The sequence below is a fragment of the Streptopelia decaocto genome (genome assembly GCF_964273445.1).
Source record: "Streptopelia decaocto genome assembly, chromosome: 21".
In the NCBI taxonomy this organism is placed as follows: domain Eukaryota; kingdom Metazoa; phylum Chordata; class Aves; order Columbiformes; family Columbidae; genus Streptopelia; species Streptopelia decaocto.
This window is the reverse complement of record NC_138676.1, coordinates 3,637,537-3,660,665: the sequence shown is the minus strand read 5'-3', so window position 1 is coordinate 3,660,665 and position 23,129 is coordinate 3,637,537. Positions and strand designations below refer to the sequence as shown.

The following is a 23,129-nucleotide window of genomic DNA, read 5'->3' as shown; positions in this document are numbered from 1 at the left end:
CACCACGCAGGCTCCCCCATGCCCAGCACACATCCCCATCGCATCCCACAGCAAGGACACAGGAGTTATCTTGCGTGGACGTCCATCTGCTCCACCATCACATCTGGTCATGCTTGTGGTGGTCAAGCAGATGGATATACATGCTTGTACATCCCCTCTTGAAAGCCCAGGAGCTCTTGAGAGCTTGCTGAAAACTATGCACCCACTCCACCGCCCCACGCCAGCCTCCCTCCTCCTCTTCCTCCTCACAGGGGGACAGAGTTTCAACACACAAACACATATTGTTGCTAGGCATACACACACCTCCGCAAAGTACACAAATCTGCCAGCTCTCTCTTTTCTACCCAACGCAAGTTTTACTTCAAGCATTGCCTCCAGCATGGAAAACAAAATAATCCCATCAAAATACAGGAGCAACAACAACAACAAACAGCGACGTGGGTTTGCCAGTGACTACTTCGGGAGGTGGAGCTGCCTGATTCAGAGCCCCGTGACTACTCCAGGAAAGCTGGATAAATGCGATTGCAAATGTCTGGGCGCTGCCCAACTTCATTTGGACTCTCCAAGCCTGTTGATAACCCTCTACATTTGTACCAAGTTGTCTAACATATATGCAGCTCAACATAGGAACAATGTTGAGAAGACACCTTAGCAAAAGGCATGAACAGAAATCAAAGCCCCACGCCCAACCCCTCCACAAATCCCCTTCTTCTTACCTTGCACGATGAGATGGACACGCGATGTCTTGGGGTGATTGTCTGTCTGCACAGAGCAGGTGTAGGGGCCTTCATCATACACATCCACGTCTTGGATCTGGATGCTGTACTGGGTCTTGGTGTTGGCCAAGAGCACCACCCGAGGGTCCAAGCACCACTTGTCATTGCCGGCATAGAGGATGCTGCTGCGGTTCAGCCAGGCCACCCGAGTGACTCGGTTATCCACGGAGCACCTGGGGAGAAGCAGAGAGGTGACCCATCAGAGCAGTGTCCTCCCTTCCCCAGCCCCTCCTGCTCCTCTTGGGACTGGTTTTAGCTTTGCTGCCGCTTTCAGAGACCAAGTACTTTCAGTGCTCAGGGCACCGACATCCATCTAAACTGCTGGCTCCAGGGATTTGCCCCAGAGCTTCACTGTGAGTTCAGATGTAGAGAGGTCAGAGCCACCCAGCACCAGCCACCAAAGGACCTTTCACCCCTCCCATTCATCCTTTGCAAAATCAGAGACAATCAGAGCCGAGCAAAGATCACCATCCTGAGCCCAAACCACACTTTTTTGGGGGGATGGAGGTTGCTGTCTCTTGCCCAAACCCATCGCTTGTCATTCTCTCCATGCACCTTCATAACCCTGCAGCCAGACAAAGAAATGCAAAGCTGGGAAAGCAGCTCCCTCTGCTTCACAAGGGAGCGAGGAAAGTTGATCTCAGGAGAAAGCCGGCTCTAACACAGCCCTAAAGAGAAACCTTGAGCTTCCGACCATTTGTCCCTTCTGTCAGCTCTTCCTTCCCTACCCGTCATCTGCATTGTTACTTCTCCCTCGCTCACCCCAGCCAAGCATTTCACCCATCAAGTGACATTTGGGAGGCAGAGATCTTCTATTTCCAGCCTCATTAGGGAACTGAGCCCTCCCCAGAAGACAGCATGGCGTAAAACTAGAAAAGACTTTGCTCCTGAAGGGGATAATTTTCCTGTCTGCATTAGCAGGGGTCAGTCTTGCTCCCACCAAAGGATTACAGAGCTGTTAGGACTTGGCTGCACTTTACTGGATGCCGGTGATGGAGGATAATGTCCCTACAATAAAAGCACTCACGGCCTCAGATCCACCGTTTATATTCTCCCCAATCTACTCCATTACTTGTGCAGTGGCTGGGATGCAAATTAACTTTGGAAGCACCTAAAAAAAGAGCAGGGCAGCCTCTGGGAGGTCTCGCACCGTAACATCAATGAATGCAAGGGGTTTAATGGGCTACACGTGCCAGACTGTGGTGGCAGGGGAGTTAACGCCAAGGATGGATGTATCTGTGGGATGCAGACTTATCCACTGCGTCCACTACTGATGCCAGCAAAGACACAGGCACCCATCTGGGGACAAGCTGTCTTGTCTCATCTAGAATCTTTTTGGAGGTATCTCTTTGGCCACAGAGATTAGAGAAAAAGCCTTGATAACCCACTCAGCCTCAAAACACAGCATTTGGAGGTTAGGGATGGTGGATCCCCATGGGGTGACTTGTCTACGGCAAGATGGGTGCTGTGATTTGCTAGGCAAGCACCCAAGTTACCGCACCATCCTCCCTCTCTGGTGTGAAAAACATCCGATAAATTAAACAATTTTACTGCTGTTCCGTAATGATATTACGATAATAATAAATTAAATGTGAGCACATTTTTATTATCTACATTAAAAAAAGCAATAGATTCAGTCTGGGCTGAACACCAAGAACCCGGCTCTTGCTCTCAGCTGCATTACAACTTGAGCTAAAACCGAGAGTTTAGTTGCTTCAAGTTGAACAAAACTTGAGATTCCTTCCCAAAGGACAGGTTTGGGATATTGTACTCCGGAGCTCAACTGAAATTGCAGGTGGATATTTGGCGCAATGCCATGAAATATGCTCCTGCGGTTGCAGCAAGCAGCACGTCTGCACAAACACAGGGGGTGTCCACCCTCCAAAACCGTATTACCAAAAAGGATGCGGCAACGAAAACCCAGATGTGGCTTGAATTTCCTGGACTGGCCCCTTCCATGGAGATTATTGCTAAGGACCTGTAAGCAGGCTGAACCAAAAATATAGATTTCCTCTCTCTTCCATGCCAGGTTTTTTTTGTGAAATGCATCAGCTCGGAGATCCCTGGATAATAATGGAGCCAGACAGTGTGTAATCCAAGCATTCCATCTATCACATGGGCATTTAAGTGCTTTTGAAAAGCAGCGGGGTTCAGGTAACGCATGAGGCAACAGTGAAATAAGTGCTTTCGCCCTTCACAGCACCCGGTCACAATCTCTTCTTATCGCATAGACACGCTTCTCTGTCCCTGGGATCGGAAAGCTTCAAGTTGTTATTTTATTTTCTTTCCTACCTCTATAAGCTCCCAAGCTTATATATATATACATATGTAATAAAGTGCAAAAACAGCTCCCGGGAAAGACGCTCTTCGCCTTTTGGATACGATGTGCTATGTAGGGGACGGCAGGTCATGCTCCTACCCGAGCTCCTTCCACCTCCCCTGCGTTAAATCCTCACACAAGCACCGGTCGGGGTCCTGGTGGCCACGGCTTTTCCAGCCCCTCCATCTGCTCCCGTTCCCTCCTCCAGCAGCCCGGCGTGGGGATGGGATGCTCTGCTTTCCCCCATGCAAGCAGCCGAGTGGAAAAACTTTGGCTTCGGTCCACACAGGTGGAGAGCAAAGCCACCCCCGAGCCTTCAGCATCGTCCTTCCTACCCCCCGAGATGCCCCCACCACCTTTCATTGCGATGTGCCAGGGAGGGAGGGGAGAGACAGGTCCCCAAGGTGATGGAAAACAGCGCTTTGCCTCCAAAAAGACAATGTAAAAAATAACGAAGCGCAGATGAGGTAATTTTCTCACTCAAGATCCTTAATCCTTGTTATGTTCCTGCTCGGAAAGCAAGGCCTGCTCATCCAGGGAGATGACAAACGGCTGCCTGTCAGCGTGAGGAGGGGATGCTGCTGCTCCCTGCCTGTCTCCATCTGAGTCCCAAGCCTCGGGGTTTCTGCTCCGGGAGGTGGGAGAGCTGCTCGCTCACCAGTGCTGCACCATCCCAGGGTGGGCAGCGCTGTTTGCAGAGAGACGCAGCTCCCCACGCTGCACCAGACCCTCCGCTCCCTGCTGGGGGCACCTCAACACCACCACGAGCGCCGCAGTTTGGGCATTTTCATAGCTGATGCACCGACCAAAAAGCAGCAAAAGCCGCCTGTGTGCATCTTTACATCTTCCATACTCATCCCGGCCTGCTCGTGCCCTTGTCCCGCTCTCCCTGGGCACAACCAAACCGCAGCCCCTGCAATCAGATCTCAGGAATAAATAAGCAGCAAGGGTCCCAAAGCCGAGCGCCCGCTACCTTCCTGAATTTTTGGCGTGAACACAGAAGGCACACGCCAGCAATGACATACCTTCCCAAAATTCTCTCTTTGCTTTCACGAGTTTGCACACAAAACATGACAGGAGAGGAGGTGGCCCGGCAGCAGGGGGGAAGGAGGTTTTTAATTATTGAAGTGTAGTAATTGGCACGCAACACTTCTTTTTTTTTTGTTGCCTCTTATGCGGCTCACCGGTGTTCCAGAGGGCTGGGCTGGAGAGCACAGATTGCCTCAGCCCAGCAGGACACACAAGAAATGAATAATGTTAATTAGAACTGAAAAGAGCTCTGTGAAATTATCAACCTGACTGTCGCTTTCGTTGCAATTATCAGGGCACAAGCTCCATCACGGGGAGGTGGGGACAGGGCTACGCTTGGCTCAACCCAGCAAACTTGGTGGTCCAAACTGGGGCTGTGACCAAGCTGAGCATTCCCAGGCTCACTTCTTCTACTACCACCTAATTTTTACTGCATCTTACCCTAGAAAAACCCTGTTTTGTCCCCAGCATCTCCCATCCCAGGCAGCACCTTCCAGCCTCCGCACCATCAGCCAGGCTATAAATGATCAACCAAACCAGACCCTCGCCGGAGGCTGGAGCTTTGCAGCTCAGATTTATTTCTGTGATTATCGCGTTTTATTGTTATTTATTAGGATTAATTAAAGACTGGGCTGTGAACAACTCAATCCTGTTCAGGCACAGTCCCATCACTCTCATAGACTTTCCTATGAAGATCACGCAACAGGAATTTGGCTGTTAATTCCTGAGCAAAGGGACACCCAGGGTTGGATTGTCCCCTGCTCCTGGGGACACGTGTTGCCCATGATGCCATTGTTATCGTAGAAAAAGCGGTCTGGAAGCCTTTTTACTAAAAAATATTAAGTCAAAACCTTCACTGCCACAGCCCAGCCTGGTTTCCCTCTCCTTTGCTGTATTGGGTTAATTCATGCACCAGCAATTTCCACCAGTCCAGCCCTTCTTCGGCAGGATTTACAGCATCTGCTCGCTTTCCGCGCACATATAGACTGCGTACGCTCGCTGCGGCGCCGTATGCTCGCATCCGCACTGACATGCAGCGCTACCCTACGTGCTAAAATGACAGAAAAAGCTTTTTTCCCAGGTTTTGTGTGCATGTGACACATGTGTGGCGAACGTCGCGCTTCCCCTCCGCTCCATCCCGATCGTCCTAACCCTCAGCTCTAAAATAAGCAGAAGGGCACCCCTGAGCTCCCGCTGATGTGACACCACCAAAGACGCGGCCCCGAGGGCTTTTGCACAGCACGGGAGCAAAAAGCCGCTTCCCTGCATGGGGAACCTGCTGCCTGCCCAGGTAGGAGCCAACCCAATGATTAACTCGGCAGCGGGGTCGGGCAGCAAAGGGGGGACCCCGCTGGGGCTGGAATCTATGTCCCGTCCCCCCGCAGCAGCAGCTGGATGGAGCATCTCCAAAGGCTGCGGGGGCGAGGAGGTGCCCTCAGATCAGCTGCTGCCCCGGAGCCTCTTCAAAAATCATGCTGAGCTGGTCAAAAGCAGCGCTCAGAAGTGGAAAATAGAAATCCTTTTGTGCTTCTTCCCCCCCCGGCTTCTCTTCCCTGCTCGGAGTTTCATCTCAGTTCTTGCAGGAGGAGTTGGGGCTCTGGACTGGGAGGTCCTGCCTTTCCCAATGGCTTCACGCTGCAAGATGCAGCAAAACCCTGCAAATCCCTGCCCTTCATTTCTGCCCTCTGCAAGGCTTTAAAGATTCTGGCACCTCCTTGCTGGGAAGGGTGAGATAACACATGTTTGTAAAGCACCTGATCTCTGCAATTGAAAGTTTATACATGCAAATGATTCGCACTAATTACATTAATAATAATATCCCGGGCTCGAAAATATCCACCTTGGTTCATTGCCCGGGATTTGCAGAGCTGCAAACAACTCCCAGTATGATGCCTTAGATGAGCTTATTGGCAAATACCACGGAAACCGGACTGGGGAGGAAGGAAGGGCTGCAAAAAGAGCCAGAGCTCCCACTTTGCAGCTTGCCGACCCCGCGCAAAGCGGGTACGGGGGAGTCAGGAGATGAATGAGCATCTCTACAAGTGCCCAACACCCCTGTGGTCCTGGGAAATCCCCCATCAGCACCCCCGACAGCCAGGACTGGTGCAAAGCAGGCAGGTTGCGATGCTGCAGGGACAGCTTGTCTGGAAAAGTCTCTCTCTCTCTGCAATGCAGCAGCACGCCAGCACCTTTCCAAGTCCCCTGCTCGCCTCATCCAGCCTTTCTATTTATCCTCCTATTGTCTCTGCTAACAACGGGGGCTCTCTGCACATCTACAGCATCTACCAGCCCGGCATCTCGGAGCGTGCCACAAAACACCAATGAGGGCAGCGGCTCCCAGGCCGCACGGTGAGGGAACACGTCCCCACCGCGGGTTCCCACCCCGTGGCATGTTGCTGCTGGCCCATCTGCTTGGGCGCCCTCCAAAAGCGCTAATGTCCCGGGAAAAAGGGGGTGACGCCGGCACCCAACTGCCCGTCAACAGCTGTGCGGGGACATGGCCAGTTTACTAATGAAATGCCACCCCGCTGGGACGCTGCGCTGAGCTCGAGGGATGTTGTGTTCCTCCTGGTTTTCTCCTTTTTCACCCCAAAACTGGCTCTGGGGGCTCCTGGATGCCAGCAGGGAAACAGCCCTGGGTGAAAGTCACCCCTTGCCCAGCGCTCTTCCAGAGTTGCCTCCTAAAGGGTTGTCCATTCTGAGATCTCTCCCTGCTATAACCTGTTCTCTAAAAAAATGCTCCTTTGCCACCTGCAAGCCCCCAGATTGAGCCATTCAAGACACCCCAACTCTCCATCCTTCTCAGCATCCCCCCCTCCTCCTCCAGCCCAGCGCGGACGTTCCTCCAGGCTGAATCCCAGCTCAAACACGAGCTGTGCCCCTCATCCCAAATAAATCCCAGTTCTGCTTTGCACAATTGACACTAATGGCCCGGGAATAAAGCGATGCCATCTACCCCGATGGCCTGCAAAGGAGCGCGTTTAACTCTGCACACAGGCAAGGGACCGCTGGGCTTGACTGCACTGAAAATGTATTCGCGAGGAAGCGATGCACTTAACTTATTACAAGTGGGAAATTATCACTAAAGTGGCTTTTCCTCAGAAGTTGAGGCACAAAACGAAGCGGCAAGGGGTGAGGGCTCTCTGCCAGGACTGCAGAGGGGAGGGAGCAGGAGCTGGATGCTCAATGATGCTGTGGGTCAAGAGGGAGCAGGACAGGAGGAATAAAGGGCACAAGGGAGCAAGAAGTGCTGCAAACAGGGATGGGGACAACACGGGGAAACGAACCCAGGGAAGAGCAGGAGATGGGGTATCAGGTTTTTAGAATGCTGGCAGAGCTCTCCAGTAGCCCAACACGGCTACAATGGGGAGATGGGGGGAATTCACACTGGTACTGCCTGTAGCTGCCCAACCGGGTTTACCTGTAGCAAATCTATTCTGCTACACGCTATCTACATACTGAGAGTAAACGCAGGTTATCACATCACCTCCCTACACCGGTTCTCCCTCACACTCCTAATTGCAACTTCACCGCAACACCCGAGCTCATGTCGCTCCTGCTGGCAGATGGACGGAAAGAGGACGATGAGAAAACCCTTAAAATAAAGACTGAGAGGTGGTCCGGGCAATACAAGTCTGCATGGGAGGAGCAGGATGAGTCCCCAAGCCTTGCAGTGCCACCAGGTGATGGGGAGAGGACCTTCCCTTTCGGCAGAAGAAGCAAGGTCACAAAGACCAAGACAAGAAACTAACCTGTGCCTATTGCTCAGATATCTATCTCCTCATAGAAACAATCTCTCCAGCAAGAACCTTCTTACAGACACTCCAAACCCACCACACAGCCAGATCACCACCAGAAGGTCATTTGCCACATGACCATAATGTGAACAACCTTGTCTCGTGACCTCCCATCACGACGGGATGGGATGTGTCTATGAGAGAAGGTGCTGGAGGGGATGCTGGTGACACAAGGGATGTGGGGAACCAAGTAAGGGGAGAGGATGGACAGAAGGGACGTCAAGGATGGAAACACAACAGAGCCAAAAGCAACGGGACCTTCTCCAGCCATGCACCAATACCCTCTCCCCATTTATAAAATGGCACTAATGAGACTGAAAACAAGCAAGGGAGGGAAGGAAAGGACCCTTCCCAGCACAGACCCCCCCCTTCCCTCCCCTCTCCCCTTGAGGACATCATCCTTAAAATATATTTCATTTCACAGCTGCATTATGGTACCACAAAATCCTGCGAATCCAATTTAAGAACAGATTACCTCCTCACTTACTTCATTTGAAGCAATTACATGTTAATTTTCATTGAGACCAGCCTAATGCATACCAATCTGATGCTGCAATCTCATTTGAATACTTGAGGGAACGCTAGTTGGGCTCCGGGCTCTGGAGGCTCATATTTAAAGGGCCACTTCACATTCCCTTTCCCTTTTCCCCCGGTTATTTACGCTTTTCGGCGCACTTGTGCTGCTCCCTCCCTCCCTTCCCAGCGTTCCCAACAGCTGGTACCACTTGTGAGACCAACTAAAAAAAGCCAAGTAAGTTTTGCGGAACGATGCTGCGCCCATCGCCAGCCTGCGCCCCCAAGACAGGAGCTACCCCAGGCCAAAATGTAACATTGCTGACGCCTTTCACCATCGAGTAAATAACCTTCCAGCATCAAAGTGGCCGGTAAACATGTGCTGCTATTGCACATGTCCCTGCAAAGCGACTCCTCCTCCTCCCAGGCCAAGAACAGCCCCCACCAGGTTTCTAGCTGATGGTTATCTTCTCCCACACGCTCACTTAAAGCTTCTTATCTAGTCAAGCCCACAGTATCGATTGCTATCCCAGACACCAAGCTTGGAGTAATTAATAACGCCAGCAGAATGCGGATTCAGCTCCTGGTTGAGCCGTCTCGCCGTACACATCCCGGCGATAAGCATTTGTGTTGGAATCTGCACCTTAATTAGATTTTTTTCAGATTGTGAAGGGCCCCGAGACAGTGGTGCAGATGCCACAGAAAGGTATATTGCATTGTACTGTAATTAATCCAGAGGTAGAGAGAGCACAGGAGGGATTCATGGGGAGACAACCAGCCCCAAAGACTTTAGGTGCAAACCCACCCTCCATCATCTGCAAACCATCTCCCTCTTCATACCACCCACCGAGCGCTGGCGACCAGCAGAGACACATTGGGCAAAAGGCATTTGGATGAGCAGCTCAGAAGCACAAGCTTTCCAACAAACAGCCATAAAGACAAGAGGAGATTTTTCTTTCCCTTTATAAGAGATGTCACACTTTGAACTCTGATTTTTAATTATTCTGTTTTCCTAGAAAAGAGCTGATTCTCCACCGAGCGCAGAAGGTGAAAGAGAAAGGGAGGTGGGGAGGAAGCCTTCAAAAAGTACCCAGATTTGATTCTTTATCAGAGGAACAGAAAGAGAAATTTGTTGCTGATCAAACAGATTCAAGTACCTTAAAAGAAAAGAGACCGCTGGAAAATGGAAACTAGTTAAGGAATTACATGAAAGACACGGGAGATGCTCGAGAAGCAGAAAAGATGCTGCAATGAAGTGGAGTGGTGAGAACCTGGAGGTGAAGCGTTTGCTCTGCAAAAGCAGATGATGGGACAGTTGGGCTTGCGAGATGGAGACCGACCCATCCTCAACCCCTAATGTGCCTTTCCAAGTCCTTCCATGTCAAAGCCTTTCAGAGGCCAGGTCCTAACGCCTCCCGAACTGTGACCCACCCAGCTTAGCTCGGAAATACTTTAAAATTGGAAAACAGAGCGGCCGTTTGCTTTCCTGTAGAGTCGATGGTGAGCAAAGCCCAAGGGTCGCATTAGATTAGCAGCCGGCTCTTCCCGAGGCATGGAAACTTTGATCATTTAATATGTATGCACCGTGTCAGAGCGAAGAGGTCTCCAAACCTCGGTAAATGTTTTATTAGGGCGGCTCTGGCTTTCGTGCCCGAGCTTTGCTCCTTTTGGACTCTGGGGATCTTGTTGAGATCGGAGAGATGCTGCTCATCACATTTTCTCTCCCAGGAAGGACCAGTACGGGTCCTGCACCCTGCTGAAAATTAATTAGAGCCTGGAAGATTGGATTATGGCAAAAACACCCCCCAAAATGGGTCCTGCCTTCCTCAAAGCACCTGCTTCTCTTACACCTTGCGTGGAGACCCAACACACAGACACTGATGTCAACACCAAGAAGATGTCACGGCAAGAGCGCGGCTCTGTTCTTCCTCTCCATCACCACCAAAAGCCACCACCACGACTGCCTGGAGCTGCCCAACCCACTAGAACAAGGTACATCCACCCACTTTTTCATTTGCAAACCACTTGCAATGGCTCAGGTTTGGAAATGAGCTATTCCCAAAGTGATTATTTGTTGCTAAAGCTGTCCACTTTGCTGGAAATTTCAAGGAAAAATTAAAAAGCAGTGTAGGTTTTAAGTTCCCCCCATCACCACCCTCATTTCAAAATGAACATCTGGATTTCCAGCTCCCAGAGCTGGGCTTCACATTAGGAAACAGCACATGAGGAAAGAACGAGGCCAGATATGATCTCGGCATAAAAAGACTCTTATTCAAAGGACACTGGGTCAGTATCATAAATGTAAGTATACATGGCTACATCCCCACTTAGATCTGTGCCTTGAAGAGCTCCACAATATCCATTCTGGGGGAAAAACTACACCGCTCGTGTCTTATTAAAGCGGCTCCCACTTATTTTTTTCCAATTCTAAAAAATATTTACATCCAAAATAGACAAGAAAAGCCCAGTGCCAAGAAAATAGGGGATTTTTATAGACCTGGTTTCTGCAAGAAATTACCAAGACAACAAGTCACTAAGTCCCGAGAAAGGATTTGACATTTTCCTGAGTAAAAATAGCACCTGAAGTGGTATTACTTGGGATAACACCTTATGGGCGAGCGCTACCCAAGCCACCGGAGAAAGAAAACTCGCCTGTGGGATCCCACCAAGGATGCCTCATTGTCCACCCTGTTCTACAGGATTTCACACTGATTTCCACAGAACTCCATTGGTCTCATCCCTATTATGTTTGACTAGGTATTTGGGTTTTTTGGCCATAAAGGCAATTACAAAGGCAAAGAGATTGTCTTACGCACATCATCAGCTCGGTGCGGAATGACAAGTGCCCACGCCGTGCCAAACTCTACACGTAGGTGTGAAAGGGGATCTTTGACCAAGCAGAAGAGTAGGGTTTGGGTTTTCTGTAATTATTTTCTCTTGTTTTGCCTTCTGCTCGGGGTTTTGTGCACCGATCTGCTGCTCCCGCGGCTCCTCCGGCCAGACCAAGCTGCTCCGCATCATCGCTGCCAACGCGGAGCTCGACCCTCTTTATCCAGATGGCCCGAACCTCCCGAGCACTGAGGCTCCTGCAGTTTTCCAGGGAAAATGCCCAGCGGTCTCATTACATCCAAACCTTCCTCCTTCACTGCTCCTTCCTCCCTGCCCAGCCCGAAAGTCAGAGGAAAAAGGGGAAAAGTAGAGACCGGCAGGGATTTCATTTATCGAGGGACTTGCTCTCTTCCCGTTTGAAAAACTAGAATATGAATGCGTTTATTTATGCATCAAAATTCAAACTAATTATTAGCTGGAGGCTTTCAAGTAAAAATGTAGGTCATGCAATATGATGTGGGATAATAGCAATTGTTTCAGCTTCAGGAGGCACAGAAGTAATAGAAAGTAGTTGTCCAGCTTGGCTGAGCAGCGGCCACATCCACCCGGCTGGTTGTGAGCTCCGGCACCGGCTCTTAGCACAGAATTTGTCACCTTTTTGGCTCCTGTCCCCTGCCACCCTGTTCTCTGCCACCCCAGGAGTGCTGGATCACAGTCGCGGGGTCCCCGGTCCAGCAACCAGCAAGGGTTTTGCAAAAGAGGGGCTGAAACGCACCCCACAGCACACCCAAACTCACCCCGAAGGACAAGCCAGACCTGATCATTCCAATAGTTTAAAATAATACTAAAGAAAAAAATAAATTCAAACAAAGAATTGTGAAGACTTCAAAGGCAAGAGAGCAGGATGCACATGTTAAGCTACTCCTTAAACCAGAGGTGAAAGGAGGGTGAGATCTCCCCCTTTCTGCCCCTCAGCCATCAGAACCAACTAACATCACTGCACAAAAATACCACTGTTTTGCTCCTGTTTCTAAGAGGAGCCTTTCTAATCCTGGGATGTGAAGAGCTGTGAATCTTCAACAGCTTTTCACCGGTGCCAGGGCTTGTGGGCAGCAGATATCAAAGCGAAACGTGGAGTTTACGTGTAAGAAAAGGTTTGGCAGCAAGAAAATCTTCATGCCCGAACCCAGAATAAAGGAGCAGCACTAGGAGAACTTCTCCGAGACAGCACAAAATAAATGTAACCTACTTGCAAGTCAACTGCGATCAAGGCGAAACAGAAAGGTTGCCAATTAAAACCACTGAATGATTTCAAAGAACAAAGAAATCTGTGGACATTGTTTGATTGTGCTTATTCTGCAAGAAGAAAAAAAGAAGCAAAAGAGGCTAAAAATAGGCTGGATGTTGTGAGCCAGATCCTCAGCCTGGCAAAGGCACCGGCTCCGGGGAGTTACGCGGCTTTACTCATGCAGCCGTCATTGTTGCTAAGTTCTGATCTCTATTTAAACTTGCAAAAGGTTTTCTTCTCCTTCAAAAATACAAGAATCTCCCCCCCGCATCTTGGAGCTCATCTCTCTTAAAGCAGCTCACATGATGATGATCAAAAATAAGCCCTCCAAGCCTAAGCTCGCTAGCATTCATTTCTCTCCCACTAATGCTGGACTTCTTACTGTTAATCCTTAAATATATCCTTAAATAAGAATGACAGTACCTGAAGCGCCTAACAACCCCGTATCATAAACAGAGACAGGCTCTGCATTCCTAATTTAGCTTGCCACATGAGAGCTGACACTAATCCCAGATCCCGAGTCCCGGATATCTCCAGCCTAAATGCCATCACCTTGCTCACCTTGACATTACAAAGCAGCCTGAACTTGCCTTGTCCTGCTCAACTTTCACAACTAGTTGTTGGGTTACGGCGTCAAAAATCACCATGTCTTGGCAATCTGCAATTGCAGATAACTCCTCTAAGAGTCCAGTTTTCCAAGGGCTCCAGACCAGCACTGAGCCAACAGTGAGAAACAGGCATCCAGCCTTTTCTCAGCCTAAGGGAATAAATGGATTTACTCCCCAAAATACCAGGAATCTGGGCAAGTGGGTGCACTTAGGACACAGGGAAAGAGCGCTTGACATTTTGCAGGGAATCCAGAAAGAAAGAGAAGCCAGGCTTTACAAAGACGAGCTCACCCATCATTCCTGGGTGGGTGTTAGTATTTATCTCCAAAAACGCAATCTGAAAACAAAAGCCTACGAGGAACCGCAGCTGCCTCCTGCAAAGCAGGCACCAAACCCGGCAACTAAACACAACCTTTCAGCATAACAAGCAGAGAGAGGAGGGCAGGATTTCAGCCTGGCTCTGCAAGCAAATTGCGGCACAGCTTTAACTCTCCACCAACTTCTGGGGCTCGCGGGATAATTATCCCCATCAGGGTGAAGGTTACACACTGCAGCTGCAAACCAGCCACGAGCCGGAGACAAGAAATACCGCCGGAGCGGCGAGAAGAAGCAAGAAGTGCCAATGATAAGCCAAGCGCAAGCCCTAAACTTTATTGCAAGCCCCTGTGGAGCCAGCTCCGAGCTGGCGAAGGGAAGATGCCAATGCCCATCATCCTGTCAAAGCCATCAGCTGGCAGGGATGCTGCGGTATGTTGGGGTGGGTGACTGTGGCCAGGCAGGGTCCCCCTGCAAAGCATCTGCCATCGAGGTAGGAATAATGAGTGGGAGCAAGTGTTTTGCTCTGGTTTTCTGCAAATTTGCATTGCAGAAGCGATGGGCTGCAGGTCTTTGGAGCCGGGGTTGTCTCCACTGTGCTTAGGAGCGGCGAGAAGCCGGTGCTTTAATGCACCTGTACCTGGAACGACTGGGCGCCTAACAGGGTTTTTGGGAGCCTGAGCATCCCCGACCATGTGGTCCTCACATCTGAGCATCCTGAATCCTCAACACCATCCCCACGCGCATCATGCAGGTCTGCACGAGCGCGTCTCGAATGGCAAGAGAGGGCTTGGTGTGGCTTTGCCTGAAAGCCAGGCACCTTGGTTGGATTTTCATCCTCTGGCAAAACGGAAAGGATAACGTCTGCCTAGCTCACAGGTACCTGGCAAGATGGTTAGTTATGCAGGGCTTGCTGCGAAGCATTAAGCATTATTCTTCCAGCACAGAAATGCTCGCAGATTTTCGAGATGGACGGGTGCCCCCGAGGCTTACACCTCTGCAATTACGCTCCAAAGGTCAGGGGCTGCGACAGGAGAGACGCACGTCTCCAGGTTTGATTCCTATCGCAGCCGAGATAAGCAGCAGCCGCAAGCTGGGAGCGGGTTCAGCTTTCAGGCTTGCGCTCAGAGCTGGGATTTTGCTCTGGGCCCAGCCTTAGCCAACAGTGAAGTGGAACAAAATCACTCCAAGAAAGCATTTGGCGTCTCTGTTTTCTCTGGATAAGGTCTGGTTCCCCCTCGCTCACACTCGGGTGGCTTAGGAAAACAAAATCGTGCTCCTTCTGCCTATCAGATCAGGCACACAAATGGGAACTGGCAAACGTCGCCGCCGCTCACCGGCAATTTTTTGCTCAAGGAAGGAGGCTCAGATCTGAGCACTCCAGCAGTATATACAATTTACATCCCACTTAAAGACTTAGAAGAGAAAATAAGGAGACCGTGCTGCATTTGCCTTCTGCTGGACCTGCTTTCATCCTTGGATGGAGCACGCGAAGCTTTGTTCTACGCAATAACACGCGGGGATATTTCTCGGCGCTGCCAAACCTTACAATACAAACCGGGTATTTCATAACCTCTCTTATTTTCCTTCTAAGCCCCAGCTCTCAGTTGTGTGTGGTTATACAAGAACATTGCCTTTCAATAAGCAAAAATAAACCCTTTGCGCTCCTCCCTCTTCCCCTTCCCCCCAAAAAACCAAACCAAACACCACCACAAAACAAACCCAAAAAAACCCACAACCCATCGAAAAAAAACCCAAATCGAACAAAAACATCCCAACGAAGCAGCAATGAAACACTTCAGAAACCGCCTCCACTCTACAGACACATGGTTGTAAGAGCAAGGCTCTGGGTTTCGCATCTGTCAGCTCCGCCGTGTTTAGCTCCGCGCCGCCCCAAGAACAACTCTCGGGCTCCTTCCTGGCTTTAATCTGTCTCAGCAGGCACAATAAACAACTACAAATGGAATAACAATATTGAAAAAAGGGGGCCGGGAGGAGGGGAGAGAGGATGCTGTAATGCAAAGGAGGTCTGAGCTACCGGCGAAGGCTTTTAAGAGCCACACATGCTAATTACGGTGTTAAAAATCTGTCAGTCGAAGGGCTGGATATTAAATGGAATTGGCTTGAGATGACAGGGCTTAGCTTGATTTTTTAAAAATTATTTATTAAAATGCTCTGGATACAAATTAATGTTCTTAGTTCCAAATGCATTATTGTCTCCCTGGCTTTGATCTGCGGAGCACTCGGAGCGGTGAATGGGAAAGGTTGTCAAATTTCCCTCCGCATGCCCCCTAAGTGACTCCGCACCCCTCCCAAAATGGCACTTTGCAATTTTCTTCAGTATCGTCTCTCCCCACACCCCTGGGAACATCTGCACATCACATCTGTACGGCACAGCTGCACCCCGCAGCACCGGCGTTTGCTCCCCAGGGATGCTCCTGGCTGGATTGCATGGGCATCCTCTGCTGTGTGCAGACAGCCTTAAGCCAGGCTTAAGGCTAAGCTCCTCTCCTGCCTGCCCCAGGGTGCAAGGCCAGTTTTGGGGTGAAGCACTTGGGACAAAGAGCAGGCACCTGCACAGCAAACTGCCCCCGTGCTTGGGATGGAAAGCTTGCTAAAGCCAGGGTTAAAGCTGTTTGACCCAGACTTTAAACCCAGCTTTGGGTCTAAGAGCCAGGACTCAGCTTTGCCTGGTACAAAGCACCTTTGGGATGGACTCGGCTCTCACTCTACACACACTGAGCACTCCGGCTCATCCATCCCGTGCAAATTCACCCAGCAGCCACGTGCCTTTGCTCTCTCTAGAGTTCACTCCGCTTGGCTCCCAGGTCACCTCCTCCCTTCCCACCTTATCTCTTCTTATTTTTTATTTTTTAATTTTTTTTTTTTAAACAATGTCTGTACAATTTCGCTCTCGATAACACGCGAGTTAATTAAGCCGTGATCTCCTGGAGACAGGTTGCTACAAGGAGATAAGCAGCAGCTTCTGTTCGCCATAAACAGCTGTGCTCCTGACCAGCTTCTGGGGATTTGCTGCTTTTGTACGGGAGACAAAACAATCATTGTCAATTAAACCTGGACATCATATTTTCCCCACCGTCAGTGAGTCTCTTGACGTCACCTTCCCCATGATCCTTCCAGAGGAGTCGAGGGTGCAGCAATGTACCCCGCGGCTTAGGAGAAATTAATACCTGAAGTTGTAGGACGCCAGATAACGGTGTTAATTCAACAGCTGTACTGCTTAAAAACACAAAAGCCATTGCTTTTCCAGTAGCCGTGAGTCAATAATATGGTTTTGGCAGATGAACAAATGGAAGGAGGAAAAAGAAAGCAAATAATCTTGTTCTGCCCAGCATGAGAGACCTTTGCTCAGCTCCCCACCTGCCGCTCGCGGCAGAACCACTCAATTTTACCAGTTCTCACCAAATTCACCAACGGGATGGCACCAAAACACCAGTGTGGACCTGGAACCAGCCATAAAATGGGGACAAAACCCTTGACAACACTTCTGCACTCAAGAGGAACTACTGCCAAGCCAAGGATGTCCAGATCCAGCACAAACTGGGACCTGGAGACACGTTGAGCTGGACTCACGATGCAGGGGTGGGGGCAAGGCCAGAAAAATGACTAAAATGTCAGGATCTGAGACTTTCACACTTGTGGATGCTCAGTAACCTCCTCTCAGGCTGCTCCGCTGCCAACGCAATTACCAGAATATCATAAGTGATACGCCGGGAGCCGCTCATTAAACACAGTCACTATGTCTTGGAGGGTGGTGGGGGGAGGAAGAAAAAGGTGGGGGTTCCTTTTTTTATTCCCCTTGAATGCGGCTTTAATGATTTCAAATCCCTTCAACCCAATTACAGCTCTGTATCCTGATTAGGGGACTCTGAGCTATTGTGCACCGGAGCCATTATCTGGCGGCCCATAGAAAAATTAGTACCTGGAGAGGCTGCGCTGGGAAATAAATCTTTCCCTGACATTTTGGGACCAATTCTTGGCCAATTAGAGCACACTTTACTGTGCGGGTAATGTGTATCCAAACTGCTCTCCCTGCTGAAAAGGCCAAGCAGAGAACAAGTGTAATCCAGGCAAAAAAAGAAAGAAAAATTACCCGCTGCAGACTTGTAACTCGCCCGCGCTCCCCGACAAGTTATGCACCCCCCGCTGCAAAGAGCTGACTTGGCCGGTGGTGACAAGATCCCTCTGACCCCAAAGCCATGGGGAACGGAGCGAAAAAAGCTGCTGATCTTTGCACTGCCAGCCCCGACTTATTGTGCAGCAAGTGGTGATGATGCTGAGAAGCCCCAGAGGGGACACGAAAGACCCCAGGTGGATCTAAAGAGGGACGGGATGAACCATAAACCTGCTCCACCAGCCACCGACAGAGAGAGATGGGAACCCAAAAAAAGCCCCTGTTGCACACACAGGCAAGGTTGATGGACAAGGAGGACATCGGAGGGGACAAGAGGGAAAAAAAGGCAGCAACTTCTGCTGGTTCAACCAGAACAACGTGGCTTCCCCACAGTAAAACCAGGAGAAAGCTCCTCCTTGAGCCATTTCTCCTTCGCTGGCACTCGTCTGGTTGATTTTGCACCTCTCTGGATCCTCCCCTACCCATCAACCATCCCCACAGAAGCTCCATGATTGCTAAAAGTTGCAAATGACCTCCTGCTCGGGTGTCCCAGCTCCATCATTGGTGGTGGGGACAACCCTCCCAGATGTCCCCACGGTGCAGCACGAGATGCACGGGAATCCCCAGGTCACCTGGCTCTCCCTCCTCCCATCACTCTCCTCTGCAATGGGGCAAACACGGACTAAAACAAAACCGACCCCAAGAAGAAGATGTTCCCAAATCTACCACCTCCCGGCTGAGCAGAGAGATCTGCTCCCATCCAAAGACTCGCCACGGCAGCTCAGACAAATGCTGAGCATCAGGTAGAGCATCACATGATGTTCTGAGCAAGGAATGGTCCTGGGGGGTCAGAAACCCCAACCGCATGGTACCTCCTGGCTCTGAGAAGGTCTCATGCTATGTGGCACACCTGGGGACCTCTGCACCCTCTGGGGTCTTTGAGAGTTGGGAAAAGCCTTACAGATCAATTTTAAAATGAGCAATAGCCTTGCACACCCCTCCAGAGAAAAAGGACTGAAGGTGGAGCTAAGAATAGAGCAAAAAGTAGGTTCCAGCACACCCCAAACCCCCCAACGCTCCCCCTGCCGCCAGCTTCGAAACGAAGTTTGAGCCACAAACCACAACGGGGTGTTTATGATGCATTTGCGCTTGGTTTGACAGCAAGTTCAAGGCGAGCAGCCCTGCCTGTCACCGCACAGCGGTCCAGCTGTGCAGGCACTAATGGCACAGCTGGCGCCGCGCTGATGGCAGAGCCGGTCGCTCGGCAGATTAAACCCGCGCCTTGTGCCGCCTTTTCGCACCTTCCTCGCTCGCCCACCCGGGGAGGCGGCGGATAAAGGGATGGAAGGTCTGCGGTTCATCACAGCAACACGGGGAAGGACCAAGAGGGAGAGGACACATGCGGGGGGGGATCACGACGTGTCTCCGCTATGGGGTCGAGTTAATGTTGCATGGGCATCTTGACGCAACTTTTTGTCTATAATCATACTCATGGTGAGCGGTTAAATTCATCCCTGGTGAGATGATGATCACAGCTAATGGAATTAATGCAAGGTTTTAATTTGCCTCTTGCTGCTCAGTCCTAGCAACTCCCCAGCCTCCGGCAGAAGCGCCAAAAATATGGTGTTTGATCTTCCCTCCCCTGATACTCGTGTACTTCTCATAGAATTCACCATCTGGAGGTGCGAAAAACCCATCACGCCTCCCGGCCCTGTGGCAGCACCGATAATCAGGCAATCTGGTGCTGCAGCCATGGTGTGAGCCCGGCTCTCCCACCTCATCCCACCTCTGGAGATGCACAAGAGGTTCCATTTGTGGACCCCAACGTGTGGTTCAGCAGCTTCTGGGAAAGGGTTGAGGGCAGGAGAAGTTGGCAGCATCTCCTCTTTGTGCGGCAGCACCCAGGGATGCCACCAGACCTGGTGGAAATCATGGAGAAATAGGTGGATATGGTCAGAATTTGGGAATGGAAGCCCAAAAGGAAAGGAGTTTGGGGGCTGCTGGGGGTGCTGAGGGTTGTTCGGATGGCTGAGCACACCCAAAATGGAAAAAAACGACCACGAAAAAGTTGCAAAACCAAGTAAAGAAACAGCCAGGAAAAGTTGCACCTAAATACACTGAGATAGCAGACATGGGGGGAAAGGAAAACAGTATTAAAAAAAAGCAGCGGCGTGTTGCTGAAATGAGATTAGAACAGTAACAGGTTCACTCCCGTGCCAGCTAAATCCCCATTAAATCAGATTAATGCAGATGGTCTTTATGTAACTGACCAAGAAGATCAATATTGTTGTTTCAGTTGGGGAAGGGAAAAACTTGTCCTGTTTGACAAAAACATATCATCAATTACAGAGAGCGACCTCCTTCAGGGCTACCTTGCTCAGGACTACTGAAATTAGGCGGCCTGGATCAAAACCATCGGGGTGGCTCATTCCTGCCACTCTGGGGATTAATTGAAGGGTTTTTTTGCTCTTGGTGGGAGGAAATTTGGGGTTTCTCCCCTTGCCAAGGCTGCAAAACTGCGTCCCCCAGCACCACAGCCGCGTTTCTAATCCATCCCCAAGTCTTCCTGTGCCAGCAATACTGAAAAGCTGCATCTTGTCCCCATGTCACATCCGCAATGACATTTTCTATTATTCCTCACTCTTACTAAACCCCCAGAATTCCCCAGCCAGGTGATGGGGAATCACGGCTGCCCAGAGCTCCAAAGCCCAGCCTAAAGCTCTGGCCTAAGCCCAAGCTTCTTCCCCAGCGTTTGGAAAAGGACCCAGGAGCTCCGGCTGCCTCTCTCCCCATCTCACCATTAGGGATAGATGAGATGCTCTACAGAAAGCGATATATTTGCTAGTCAATCACTATTTTACATATGGAGAAGCACCGACGGATTTCCATGAACACTCCAATTCGCCCGCCGTTTCGTTCTGGTTTTTAATTCAAAACTCTGGTGTTTAAAACAGCCTTTCGCTGCAACCTTTCCTATACGTTTGTTTTATATCAGCCGTAAGTCTGAAAGCTCAAAAGCAAACAGACGACTATTTCGATTTTGTCGATGAAAAAGAGTGAAATCCGGTCAGAATATTTTTCTGGCTTTTAACTCCGGTGACATTTTGAGATGTTTTGCTTGCAAGCTGAACCCGAATGATCGCGAGCATCACTTCCAACCTCAACTCCCGGTTTTCCTAAACAAGTGGCGGTGCCGGGGTGGGCTGCGAGGGGTTAAGGCTCAGCCCTGCCTGTGGAATCCCCCTCGGTGCTGCCAAAGCTAAAAATAACCATCAATTGCTTCCCCAGGTAGCTTGTGCCTGTCCCTGGGGGAATCAATCACAGCATCAAAGGGGAGGCATCTCCAAAGGGCTCCGGTAGATGCAGAAACACACACGCTATATGGGTGGATAATGGCAGTAATAATTATTCAGCAAACCCCCTTCCCCACCTGCTTTTTGGTTGGGATGGGTTTGTTTTTTTAAACTATTTTTAAAGTTTTCAGATTTGCTCTCGAACGAGCGGCAGAAATCTCAGATTTTAATTTAATTAGCACCTCCTCCCTGCCTGGAAATGGCCTTTCTTCACCCCCGATGGTTTCATCCTTTGGCTAACATTGACTACTTCCCTCTGTGCTTCTAATGGACCTGAAAGACTCTTGTTACATACTTTATTTGTGCTCCGGCACCAGCAAAGATAGACTCAAAGCCGCTGGGGGAATAAATTCAGATGGCGAAGGGATGTAGTGATGCCCAGCAAGGGGGGGAGAAGCAGCACAGGCGCTGCTTTTTCCTCCCTCCATCCTTGGGAGATGCTGATTCATTTCATTTTTTAATTGTGTTTTATTCCCTGGCAATCGGCGATGGATGTGGAAGTGACAGTGACACTAGATGGAAGGCAGCTAATAAGTACCAGCATATAAAATAAGACGTGTGGATGCAGTAAATCAGCATCTGAGCGGGACAAAGAATGATTATTGAAGCAATATTCAATTTCTCGCTGAGAAACAGACCTCTTGAATACTCGTGTCTCACGTTTGGACAGGTTTGGGGAGCTCTGCGTTGTGTTGGTGAGGACTTGCAGGTGTCTGATGAAAACCCTGCATTTCTACGGGGGAAAAGATCGAGTATTTACTACTGTCAGCTTTCAGAGACATTTTCTTAAGAGAAAGGGAAAATAAAAAGCCAATCACTTGACCATGCCCTTGGTTCCAGCAGGCTGCTGTTTAACCCCTTTGCTACCCATAACATTTTACTGCAGGGTTAGTATAGTCACTTAATAAGGATTCAGTCCTCCTCCCGCTGCTCTCCAACACCCCAAAAAACCCCTCGACCCCGCTCTCCTCCTGGCACCGATGCTCCCGTCGCCTGGTGTTCGCACACCCTCAGCATCGCGCTTTCTAAATATAATCTACTAGCTCGCAATTACCGAGCGGAGAGAGCAGGACTGGAGTTGTATTGACTTACAAAGCCCACACAGTCGGAACGCAGCCCAAACAAATCAATGGCGTATTTAGCCAAATAAACCGCTCCAGCAAGCTGATGACTCCAAGGCCGCCTTGTTTTTACTGGTCTGGAGGCTGATTTTTCTGAAATACCCTGTGGTTTGTAGGTAGAGCAGGCTCAATGCATGAGGCAAACTAACGCCGGTGCTACAGACACAACTTCCACAACAATGATATCCAAGAAGTCTCAATTATTACGTTATTCTGTCCACTTACGGTCATGAAAACCATAACTTCCATTTTGCAACCCGTAGCTCCCAATTTTAATCTTCAGCTTAAGACACTGGACCATTTGCACCCCAAAACTGTCTCCTTTCCCCAGTAAAATCAATCCTTAAGCTTTTCCACTGACACGACACGGAGTCGGCGGCAGCGTGTTGACCCTGTAACCGGGTTGTGATAGTCCCTGTGCACACACCAAATGGGTCCTTGAGCAGACGGGGTCTGCTTTTCCCACAGCAAAAATATTTCCAACAAGCAACAAGTCAAACAACCTAAATACTTGAGGTCACCTTCTCCAAGGCCTTTAATAAGGTATATTATTAAACAGGCAAATGTCAACAGAAAATGCAATTTGGAAAGAAGACCTGAAATGTTTGTTTTGAAAAGTGGTTTTGAAAATGGACGTTTTCCAGGCTTTTTAATTTCTCCTTTTCTTTCTCCCTTTCTTGGCTGAAACTCTTCACCAGATTTGGCAAGAGCTTCACAGATGGCGCTGGCCGACCCACAAGTGAATTCTCGGAGAATAAGCTATTTGTCCAAAAAGAAGAAAACATGCCCAGATTTGCTCGGCTCCAACCCTCTCCCACGCTGCTCTCCCTGCCGCTGCAGCCGTCGCTTCGCCCACCCCACGGCAGGGGCTCCAGTAAGAGCCCACATAGAGGAAAACTCCTCCGGAGCAAGCGAGGAGCTTCCTCCATCAGCAGATGGATGCAGGTGGGCAAAGAGCATCTCTTGCAAAGAGCATCTCCTGCAAAGAGCATCTCCTGCAAAGAGCATCTCCTGCAAAGAGCATCTTCCGCTGTGAGCGGTGGAA

General features: G+C 50.0%; 1 protein-coding gene across 3 annotated transcripts in view; it reads right to left on the bottom strand.

Annotated features, from left to right (window-relative positions):
* Positions 1-23,129, bottom strand: part of LOC309448778 (protein CEPU-1) — a gene marked incomplete at its 5' end in the record, with an annotated part of 112,410 nt that overhangs the window by 40,376 nt on the left and 48,905 nt on the right. For all 3 annotated transcript variants that reach the window (XM_082070525.1, XM_082070523.1, XM_082070524.1), the window contains one exon: positions 717-949. In XM_082070525.1, coding sequence (XP_081926651.1) covers positions 717-949 — 233 coding nt within the window. The remainder of the gene's footprint in view (positions 1-716; positions 950-23,129) is intronic.